Source organism: Panthera uncia, assembly GCF_023721935.1.
Source record: "Panthera uncia isolate 11264 chromosome E2 unlocalized genomic scaffold, Puncia_PCG_1.0 HiC_scaffold_19, whole genome shotgun sequence".
NCBI lineage: Eukaryota > Metazoa > Chordata > Mammalia > Carnivora > Felidae > Panthera > Panthera uncia.
In genome coordinates this window covers 9,891,790-9,903,195 of record NW_026057588.1, presented here as the reverse complement: position 1 = coordinate 9,903,195, position 11,406 = coordinate 9,891,790, and the positions used below count along the sequence as shown (strand labels likewise).

At 59.5% G+C, this 11,406-nt stretch overlaps 1 protein-coding gene across 7 annotated transcripts in view; it reads left to right on the top strand.

Annotated features, from left to right (window-relative positions):
• Positions 1–1,027: 1,027 nt before the first annotated feature.
• The window catches only part of HIF3A (hypoxia inducible factor 3 subunit alpha), a 28,630-nt gene continuing 18,251 nt past the window's right edge, over positions 1,028–11,406 (top strand). For 5 of the 7 annotated variants that reach the window (XM_049621149.1, XM_049621153.1, XM_049621154.1 and 2 more), the window contains exons 1-5: positions 5,004–6,297; positions 7,316–7,461; positions 9,095–9,179; positions 9,445–9,557; positions 9,978–10,186. In XM_049621149.1, coding sequence (XP_049477106.1) covers positions 5,706–6,297; positions 7,316–7,461; positions 9,095–9,179; positions 9,445–9,557; positions 9,978–10,186 — 1,145 coding nt within the window. In that variant the 5' untranslated portion in view covers positions 5,004–5,705. Of the gene's footprint in view, positions 1,084–5,003; positions 6,298–7,315; positions 7,462–9,094; positions 9,180–9,444; positions 9,558–9,977; positions 10,187–11,406 lie in introns of those variants that run through there. The other 2 variants (XM_049621152.1, XM_049621156.1) reach the window with 2 other exon arrangements.

Here is an 11,406-nt window from a genome sequence, read left to right as displayed (position 1 = left end):
TGGTAAACTGAGTGAGATGCTGGGAAGGGGCAAACCCTATAAACTTGGGCCATAGTATCCTTTTCCCTGTCCAAAGCTGCATCTGGAATACTGGTCGGCCGAGGATTAGTAAACCGCTCCCCTCCAACACACAGACACACATGCGCTCGCGCGCGCGCGCGCGCGCGCACACACACACACACACACACACACACACACAGTCTGTTCCCAATCCGATCCTAATGCTTTAGCCACTCCTTGGTGACCTTGTACCCTTCCCGTCTTACTTCGCTAGTAGATACCATTTCTCTGCTCTTTTAAAAAGTTGGTGTGATTGAGTTGTACATATTTACTTGACATAAACTTGATCATTCAGCAGTGGGAACTTGAAAAGGGAGTTAGGGAGGCAAGAAGGAGGGGCTGAGGGTGCAGAGGGTGCCAGACTGGAGGAGTGGGGGTGAGGTGGGGATACTGGCTTGCAGGGATGGGGGCAGAGGGGGCTGCGGACCAGAGGGAATGGTGGGGTCCATTGGGGGAGGGATTGGAGAGCTGGGGTGCGGTTGGCAGTGGGGGGTGGCGAGAGGCGGGGGTTCTCGCCAGTGGATACGGGCAGAGCTGGGCGACTTGGGAGTGGGTGGGACGGTGGTCTGAGGGGCCCCACCGGGGGTGGGAAACGGAGGGCCGGGCCGGGGGTGAGAGTTGGGGGGTGCGGTGTAAGAGTCGGAGTGAATTGGGTGGGTTCGGGAGAGGGTTGGTGTGGGAACTTGGCGAGAGAGGCTGGGCCGGGAGGCGCGGCCCGGGGACCCTGCGGGCGACACTGGCGAGGAAGTCCGCGGCGAGGGGTGTGGCTGGGGGGCGGTGTGTGCGGCGGTATACCCCCCCCCCCTCCGGAGTTCTAGGTCCTCGCCTCTGGTCCCGCCTCTTTCTCGGAAGTGACAGACCCTTCGTCCAACCAGAGCCGCGGGCCGGGCACGCCGCAGCCAACGGTGCGGCGGGGGGCGGAGCTGGGGAGGGGGCTCGCAGGGCCAGGGGAGGGGGCGAGGGGCCTCGAAGGGCTCCGGAGCGGCGACGGCGAGCCATGGCGCTGGGGCTGCAGCGCGCAAGGTACGGGGGTTCGGGGCGGGGATGATGGAAGTCGGGGGGCTTTCCTTCTGGGGACCCCTGAGCCGGGCGGGGGATGTGCGGGTGCCGGCCAAGGACGCCCCGGGACGCGCGGTTGGAGGCACATCCCCGCCGCACCCTACACCCTACCCGAGTGCAGGCGAGGGGGATTCCTCCAAGTCCCCGGCTGCCCCGCCCCTCTAGCCTGGAGTGACTTCAGGGCCGTGATCCCCACTTTCTTGCTGCCCCGAGCTCGCTTTCCCACCTGGTCGGGGTCCCCCACGGAACTGGGGGTGCTGGTGTTCGAGCAGTTCCCGGGCTTCTAATAAGGCATTCTCCCTCCACATGTTGACATTACCGGCCTCCGAATTCCCAGAATTGAGGTGGTTCTTTGCACCCGGATCCCTGGGATCTTGGGGTGTATACAGATATTACAGATATAGACAGCCCCTTGGAATGGGAAGTCAGACTCTGAGTTCAAGAGAAGAGACATCTCCTATAATTGGATGCTTCCCCCCCTCCCCCCGCCAGTCTTGCGAACCTCGGGTCCCCTAGAAATAAGCAGAGGTGGGTCTCCTTTCAGAAGCTATCTGGGAACCTTCCCGGGGACCTTTTGGTAAAGGTAGAGGCACCCCTTTTCATAACAAGGAAACAGCCCGACCCACTTCCCAAAGCCTAGCCCCTTCTCTCCCTCCTCCACCCCTACTCAGTGCCTGTGACCATGGCACAGCCTTATTTAGGGAATCCCCCTCACCCCCACCCCAGAGGGTGCTGTGTCTGATTCTGTGCAAGCAGGGAGTGTTCAGCTGGGTCCTCCCGGCCGGAGCGTAGGTTTCCGTGATCCCCTCCCAGCAGGTGCAGATCCGCTGGGTGCTCTGGGTCTGCTGCCCCGGGGGGTCTATCTGGCCATGTTTTCACGGGACCCTGGAAAATCTTGCAGGCCCTCGGTTTCCCTTGTCCAATCTGAAGCATCCGGGAAGCCTCACCCCCTTCCCTCCTCCCTGGCTTCACAGGTCTGATTGGATCTGTCCACACCCCCATGTTTTTTACCACCCCCCACCCCAAGCCGTTCCCCCTTCAGTTCTATTCCAGTCTCTGGCCCTGGGCCTGCCAGGGAACTCCATCCCACCCCTTCTGGGCCAGCCTCAGCCCAGCCCCTCCCAGCGCCCCCTCCTAGCTGGGTGGGGGCCCCCTTGGCTGAGCTGGGGCGCTCCCCTTCCCCACCAAGGCCAACCCTTTCCTGTGGTGTCATCCCAGTGCTGTGCACCACCCTCTCATAACTCGCACCCGGATCCCAGCCACGCTCCGTCCCCTCCTGCACCCCTAGGATGGCACTTGGGCCAAAGGGGGCCTAGGTGATGGTGAGTGGGCCCCCATACCTCGTCACCCCCTTCCCTTCCTCCAGCTCAGGCTTACTGCCATCCCACCCCGGGAAGGGATGTTCTTGGGAAGTTCCTGATGGGTATAAGGGCCCGGGTGCCCTCCCCCCACCACGCCCCAGATCAGAGGGCTCCTGGAGAAGATAGGACCTTGGGTACAGGCACCCCACTGGATTACCACATCCTCGGGAATGAGCAGAGGCACAGGCAGAGAGACTCCTCCTGACTGGCCCCCACCCCGAGTCCCTTCTCAAACCCAAACCCTGCCTCTGGCCTCACGGTGTCAAGAAGGGTCCCTGCCCAGATACAACCAAAGCCCCCCTAGATCCGCTACACTTTTTGCAAGACCCCCAATACCCAACTCAGTGTCAGAAGAGAGAGGGCCAAGGGCAGCCCTTAGTGTGCACAGGGTCTCCCTACTTTCTCATGCCTGTGTTCTTGGGTGGCAAGTTCTTCAGAGGTGGGCTTCTCCCTCTCTTGGTTGTGTGTGTGTGGGGGGGCACTGCGCCCCAGCCCCCATTCCCAGGCCTCACCCTGGGGCCTCCAGGCCCTGGCCCCACCCCCTGTTCTCTGCTGGAACACAGAGGAAGGGTGGCCGGGTTCCAGCTGCACGTCCCAAGCCGGGCAGAGTGCCAGGGGGCTGGACCAGGGCTGGGCATGGGGCCAGCTGGGGAGACTGGCCAGCTGGGGAAATCCGGAGGCAGTAGAGGTGGGACACGGGGAAGGGACTGAGGCCACGGGGCCAAGGAGGGGCAGGGCAGGGGCCCCTGGGGTGGACATGCCCCCCAAGCCATGGCATCTAAGAGCACAGGCCCCAGAGTCAGGTTCGAATCCCAGCTCATCTGCTTCCTGGGTGCGTGGCCTTGTGTCAGTGACTGCCTCTCTGAGCCTCAGTCACATATCCTGGAAGATGGGGATCATCCCTCCCCTCCACTTCACCACATCAGGATGAGGAGCAGTGAGGGAACCGATCTTTGGGGCAGGATACCCCCTAGGTGTGCGAAAGTCACGTGTGTAATCACACACACACACACACACACACACACACACACCACACCACAGGCCTCCCTGGTACGCAAGAGGCTCCTCAGCCTTCCGTTCCTGATGTGGACCAAGAGGGGATACCAGAAAGTTTAAGTCTCTCCTGGCACTCCCCAATCGCCAGGCCCCCTTCTGAGTCCTTGCTGTATGGTAATTCATTTCATCTTTAAAACAACCCTGTGAGGTTGTGTTGCGATGCTCCATGCTCGATGCTCAGGGGAAGCCCTGCGACTTGTCCAAAGTTACACAGCTGGGACGTAGTGGGAGTCCCAAACCTGAGGAACGAGTCCCTACTCTGTTTAATGAAAGGCTGAACAAGTCCCTACCCCATTTAACGAAAGGCCGGAGACCCAGGCCCGGAGACCCAGGCAGCTCTGAAGCCAGCGAGAGGCCCGCACTTCCCGTCAGAAGAACATCCAGAGAACAGGCTGGGAGCTAGAAGGAGGGTCCTGCCGCAGCCACCAGCTGGCTCTTTCTATCGAGGGAGAAGTCTGCCACAGACAGGATTACAGAGCCCAGCTGCCCGGGAGGTGGGGGGCCAGCCCCACCCCCATTCCTGTTCCTACTCCCTCTTCCCTCCGTCTGGGCCCCCAGCTCAGGGAGGCCCGCCCACCCCCACCCTCTGGGCAGGAAGACAAACAGGGCTGGAACAGAACGGGACAGGACGGAATGTCCTCTGGGCAGAGCAGGACTGGAGGCCCCTGCCTCCAACCAGCCAGGAGGGAGGGAATGGGGGGGGTGATTGCTGGCTCCCTCCACCCCTCCACCCAGCCTGCCCCCTTCTGTGCCTCCCACTGGCTGCAGTTTTTTCCCCCAGCAGCCTGACAGGACAGTCTCCTTCCCTCTCCCCATCTGTGCCTGTGGGTGGGGCTTCAGGTCTCCTGCTTGGGGGCGAGGTTGATGCCATCCCCAGGAGTGGCCTCTGGTTTTTGGAAGGGACAACCTCCCCTCCTGGAGTTAGTTCTGCTTCCCTGGGCTGGGTCACCAGGAAGGGATCAGAGAATGAAGGCATTGGAACCTCACTGCCTAAGTTCAAATCCCGGCTCTGCCGGTTACTGGCTTTGTGACTTTTGGGGCAAAGGACTTTCCCTGTCAGAGCCCCAGTTTCCACTCTGTGACACGGAGGTTTAAAGTGCCTCCTGGAATTGAATGAGTACACATAGGCAGAGTACTTAGAACAGTGCAAGACACGTGCATGTTTAGCAAATTATAGCTGCTTATTAATGGCTTCTCAATATGATAAGTACAGAGAAGATTAGGGGCGCCTGGGTGGCTCAGTCGGTTAAGCATCTGACTGCTGATCTCAGCTCAGGTCTTGATCTCAGGGTCGTGAGTTCAAGCCCCGCACTGGGCCCCGTGCTGGGCCTAAAGCCTACTTAAAAAAAATTACATATATCTATAGGGGCACCTGGGTGGCTCAGTCAGTTACGTATCTGACTTCGACTCAGGTCATGATCTCACAATTTGTGAGTTTGAGATATATATGTATACACACACACACACACACACACACACACATATACACGTGTGTGTGTGTGTGTGTGTGTGTGTGTGTATTCAGAGAGGGAGAAGATTATATATACTATATGTACTATACTCTATAATTTTTCTTTTTTCAAAAAACCATGCAGTTTGGATTCGGACACTTAAGACAGTGGTGGTAGCAGAGAAAGGCACTAACCTGGAGATAAACCCAGAGCCACAGAACAGAGAAACGTGAAGAGTTCAGGCCCACCATTGTTCAAACCTGGCTTCACTTGTTAGGGGCAAGCGCTGTGCCTCTCTGTGCCTTGGTTTCCTCCTCTGTTCAATGGGGATAATGTTATTGCCTTCTTGCTGGGGTCGTCTGAGGTCTAAGTGGGCTCAGGTCTTTTACCTCCTTGGCCTGGGGGCTGACAGTACATGCGGGATAAGTGGCAGATATTTGTGACAAAACAGTACTCATCCGTCTACCCCCAACCCCACGTGCAGAAGTCAGGCATTTGAAATGGATTAAAGGGCAGGGGTGAGTGGTTAGCTGTTGGCTTCACAGAACACTGGGGTTGGTTTGCTGTGTCACATCGGCAGGGCCCCTGGTGGTGGGTGGTTGGACTTTGAGATCTGTGTTCTAAGATTCTGAGGATTCAGCTCAGCCGAGGAGGGGAAAGGGCAGCAGAGAGGGTTCCGGGAGGCCGTAGGGTAGGGGGCCTGGAGGCTGCTGACATCATGCCCCCTCCCTTCCCTGGCTGGGGGCCAGCTCCGCCGGCCCTCTCCCGGCAGGAGGCCACCCTGTCCCCCAGGCGTCCCGGGCCCGGGGAATTGACAGCAGATACGTCAGGGAGGGGACAGCGGCCCTTAGGCACGCCTCGGAGAGAAGCAAGGCGCTGGGGGCAGCAAGCGCCGGCGCGGGGGCAGATAAAACCCGCGGCCGGGGAGCTGCCCCGGAGTACAACCCTCGCGGACCTAGAGAGCTCCGGGCACTCGCCCGGGCCACACAGCGGGACCTGCACGGTCGCGGCCCTGCCCTCTGTGAGCCCGGGCCCCGTGCGGCAGCGCCCCGCGCGCATGTCCCATCCGACTCTTTCCCTTCCGGGGGCGCCGCCAGTGACCGCTGCCGATGCCCGCAGGTCGAGCACCGAGCTGCGCAAGGAGAAGTCCCGGGATGCGGCCCGCAGCCGGCGCAGCCAGGAGACCGAGGTGCTGTACCAGCTGGCGCACACGCTGCCCTTCGCGCGCGGGGTCAGCGCCCACCTGGACAAGGCTTCCATCATGCGCCTCACCATCAGCTACCTGCGCATGCACCGCCTCTGCGCCGCAGGTGAGCCCCGCCCCCCGGGGGGGGGTTCCCACCTCGGCGAGGCCCCGCCCCCACGTCTCCCCGGCGGGGCCCCACCCCCTGGGAGGTGCTTCCCCCGCGGGGCCCCGCCCTCTCCGTCGTCTCTCACGTGAGGCCCCGCCCCTTGGGAAAGCCCCACCTCCTTCTAGGTGGCCCTCCTTGGGGAATAGGAGGCCGGCTAACTCGCTGGGGTGGTGCTTCAGCCCTTAGGATTTGGGAGACCTTCTTGCCACGAATCCCCCGGGGAGGCTTAGCTGCCCGATTTCTAATGCCTGCTTGAGAGAGTACCCTCCCCAGCTCCCTAAGGTCCATCACCCCTCCCCTTAGCCATCCTCTTGAATTCCCACCCAGTTGGAATTCTACCCTGCAGGAGGCTTTGACACACACACACGCGCACACACACACACACACACTTTGGAATCCTCAGGACTTTATTTATGAGGAATGTGGAGTCATCCTCTGGCAGGCTCTGCCCACGAGACTTCACTGCCCCCAAAGAATTTTATTGCTCTGGGAAGCACTGCCCCCTTAGAATTCTGTCACCTGGAAGCCCTTGCTTCTTTAGAATTCTGTCCATCTAGAAGGTCCTGCCCCAAGAATTCCGAACCCCCTTCCCCCCCCCCCCGGGAGTCTCGGGCCCCCTTAGAATTCTGACGCCCTCCAGCTCCCGGCCCCTTCAATGTTGATCTCCTGGGAATCCCATCTTTTTAGAATTCTGCCCTCCTAGGAAGCCTACCCCGCTTAGAATTCTATTCCCGTGGGAGACCCCCCCCCCCCACCGCCTTAGAATTCTGTGTCCCCGGCAAGCCCTGCCCCCTTAGGATTACAATCCTTGGCGGCCCTGCCCTCTTCCTTGGGGACTCCAAGCCTCCGGCGTATGTTTATTGCTCACCTGGGGGTACCTGGAAGCTCTTCTGAGTGAGGGAAGGCAGAGGGAGGCTGGCCGGGGTGGATCCATGGCTGACTAGACACACCCCATCCACCCTGGCCCTGACACCAGGGGAGTGGAACCAGGTGGGAGCAGGGGGAGAAGCTCTGGATGCCTGCTACCTGAAGGCCCTGGAGGGCTTCGTCATGGTGCTCACTGCCGAGGGAGACATGGCTTACCTGTCGGAGAATGTCAGCAAACACCTGGGCCTCAGTCAGGTGAGAGGCGCTGCCTGCTTTGTGCCTGGCCCTGGGCAGGCGATGCCGGGATCCAGAGGTGACCGAGACTGCCCTAGCCCTGCCCTGACAGGGTTCCCCGTACAGAGGGGAGGCAGACGTGTCACCAGACAGGAGGACTCAGAATGATCAGGGCTGGGATGGGGCACCCTAGGGGGCTGTGTGAGCCAGGGGAAGGGGTGGGGGTGGGGGTTACCTGACCCAGCCTCAGGGGGAATCGAGGGCCTCCTGGAAAAGAAGACACCTGAGCTGAAACCCCAAGGACTTAGCCAGTCAGAAGGTAGGGCGAATGGACGGGAACAGCGAAGACTGGGAATGTGCGTGGCTGAGGGAACAGAATATGCAAAGGCCCAGAGGTGAGATAAAACAGAGCATTTGGAGGAAATCGAGATGCTTCTCCTGGCTAAGTGCAGAGTGCAAGGGGAGGGGTGAGAGGAAAAAAAAAAATCCCGAGGTCAACAGAGCTAGGTAATTTAGGACCAAAGCGGTTTATTGCCAGGGCACTGGGGAGCCATAGAAGGATTTTCAGCAGGGGAGAGGCTGTGGGAGAGGTAGAATAGGACTTACGTTTTGGAAAGCTCTCTCTAGGTGTGCCCAGAGGTACAGGTGGAGGCTGGGATTAGAGGCCGAGGGCCCACAGGGAGCGGTGCGGGGCCCCGGGTAGGAGAAGAGGAGCCTGAGCAGGGGTCTGGGGATGGGGAGGCAGGAGATACGGGTGGGGAACTGATTTCAGCTCATCCATACAGCATGCCCCACGGGAGGGTTACCCTTCTTCTTCCTGTTTCACATAAACGGACTCCATACTTGGAGCCTATCTCCTGCTTTGTTATCCCACTCTTGGTACCATTTCAGCCCGAGCTTGGGGGTTCAGAGAGGTGAATGTCCCAAGGCCCCGAAGCTAGGAAGTGGCAGGGCCAGGATTTGAATCCAGCTACAAAGGGGCTGTTAGAGGAGAGAGAGCTCTCTTCCCCTGGTCCACACCACCACTGGATTGAGAGCTGTGTGGCTCTGCCTCCATCGGATGCCCCTCCGGCCAGCGCCAGGCTCATTGCCTGACCTGAAGCAACACGCTGAGTCCTTGGCTTGCCAAACAGGTGGGATCTGAATGGGGGCTCACCTCAGGGCCTTTGCACTTGCGGTTCCCTCTTTCCAGAACACTCCAGAGAGCCACACGACCGCCTCGCTGGCTTGGCTCAGCGATTCGTTTCACTCTCACGGGCCCTGACTACTGCCTCTAAGATAGCAGCCCATCATTGCACTGCCTAACCCTGATGTTCTTCGTATCACTTCCTCTCTGGCTTTATAACTGTGGCGTTTGATGTGTTTGCTCATCGGCCATCTCCCCTACTAGCCAGTAAGCTCCGAGAGGCAGGGATTTTGCCTGCGTGGCCACAGCTTTGCTTACCATCTAGAAGAGGGCTTGGCAAACAGCAGGTCCTCAAGAAGTGGTTGCTCAGTGACTGAGTGAGTGAGAGAAAAGCCTGGGAAAGTAATCCAGGCTCACGAATGGGGGGGGGGGGGGGAAGGGCGGTGAGGACAGGAAGGAGGAGTTGGGTCAGAGGCCCTGGTGAAAGTGCGCCTCCTCCCAGACACCTCCTGCTTCCCTCCCTGGCAGCTGGAGCTCATCGGACACAGCATCTTTGATTTCATCCACCCCTGTGACCAACAGGAGCTCCAGGACGCCCTGACCCCCCGGCCGAGTGAGTTCCCTGGAGGCCTCTGTCCCCTGGTTATAGAAGCTGAGGCTTTCCCCCCTGCATATCCCGTTTCTCCAGACTCCGAAAAATGGGAAGAGGGAACCCGGCCCGGCCCTGGGGTGTCGGCAGGGAGCACTCCCTAGCCCTGGGGCCCTCCCTGGTTCCAGGTCTCAACTGTGGGAATGAGGCCGGGGAGACTTTAGTCGAGTCTGTCCAGAGCCGCCCAGCGACCCGCTCCCCCCCTTCCCCGTGGCCCTTCCCCACCCAGGTCTGTCCAAAAAGAAGCCAGAGGCCCCCACCGAGCGGTGTTTCTCTTTGCGCATGAAGAGTACCCTCACCAGCCGCGGGCGCACCCTCAACCTCAAGGCGGCCACCTGGAAGGTGGGCAGGGCCTGACCTGGAGGAGGGTGAGGGGCCTGGGGGGCCTGCTGGGGCTGGGCCTGAGCCCGAAAATTCTCCCAGCATGTTGCGAGTGCGGGGATCCTGTGGGGCACCCTCAGGCTGAATCTAGAAGGCTGGGTGTCCGTGGAGCCGGAGGGCTGGGAGTCCTTGTGTCCTTTCTGAGCCTGTGGGCCTGGGGCTGGGGGTCCTCGGCCTTCGGTGCCTGGAGTCTCCACGGGGCTGGAATCTGGGGTCTTCGGAGCTCCCTGAGTCTCAGAATCTGGATCAGAACCTCCTTAGGTCAGGGGTTTGTTCTCGGCTCCCGGTGGGGCGCCTACAGACATACCTCCCAGGCCCATGGGAATCCCAGGCCCATGTGCATCACCGCCTTTGCCCGCCCCCCCCCCCCATCCCAACTAGGTGCTGTACTGCTCTGGACACATGAGGGCCTACAAGCCCCCTGCGCAGACTTCCCCCGAAGGGAGCCCCAACTTGGAGCCGCCCCTGCAATGCCTGGTGCTCATCTGTGAAGCCATCCCCCACCCGGGCAGCCTGGAGCCCCCCCTGGGCCGGGGCGCCTTCCTCAGCCGCCACAGCCTGGACATGAAGTTCACCTACTGTGATGAGAGGTGGGCAGGAGCCCCGCGGCCCCCCCACCCCCTCCCCTGGCCCAGCTCCTCCTCTTCCTTCATGCCTAGCTCCGGCCCATCCACCGCCCCCCGCCCTGCCCCCACTGTTCTCCCTCTGGTCCACTTCCGGCTGTCTCTGATGCCATCCATCTCTGTCTCTGTGTGGCTGTCTGTGAATCCTCTGTGGGTCTTTTGGCCTTGGGTTTTCTCCTGGTCTGTCTCTGAGTCTTTGTTCCTCCCTCTCCTTCCTGTTTCGGCATCTTCCCTCCTTCCCTCACCCTGGAGTTGTGCTCGGGAACGGCAAGTCTGGGCTCAGACGGCTTGGGTTTAAAGCCTGGCCGTGTACTCTTGGCCGGAGGCCATCGCATCTCTGTGCCGCGCTCTCATCTGTCCCGGGAAGTGACCAGAGTCTCCTTAGAGCACCTGTTCCGAGCACCCAGTGTGTTGCCTGGGGGAGAGTGCTAGAGAAGCGTATTTTGGTTTTACTGAAAAAAAATTTTTGTTAATGTTTATTTTTGGATTTATTTATTTTTTTAAATTTTTTAAGGTTTATTTGTTTTTGGATTAAAAAAATTTTTTTTGGAGGTTTATTTATTTTTGGATTTAAAAAAAATTTTTTTTGAGGTTTATTTATTTTTCAGAGACAGAGAGAGACAGAGCGTGAGCGGGGGAGGGGCAGAGAGAGACGGGGACACAGGATCCAAACAGGCTCCAGGCTCCGAGCTGTCAGCCCAGAGCCCGACGCGGGGCTCGAACTCACGAACTGTGAGATCATGACCTGAGCCGAAGTCAGATGTCCAACTGACTGAGCCACCCAGGTGCCCCTAGACGCGGCTATGTTTAATCATCATCAGCATTATTACTTTCTATTGGGTTTTTCCTCTCTTACTGTGATTTCCTTTCTTCCTTTCTCTTCCCTGCTCCTTCGCTCTCTCCCTCTCTTTACTCTTCCCATTCCCTGCCCCACCCCCACCTCGTACTGATTTCCTGCTGCCGTAGCGGTCACCATAAACCCAAGGGGCTCAAAACGACACACAGTCACGACCTCAGAGTTCTGGAGGTCCAGAAGCCTGAAACGAGTCTTATGGAGCTAAAGTCGAGGGCTGCATTCCTTCTGGAGGCTCCTTGCCTTAAAAACTTCTGGAATCTTCCTCCATTCCTTGGTTTGGGGCCCCTTTCTCCAACTTCAGAACACACGGCCTGCCCCCGCACCCCTCCCC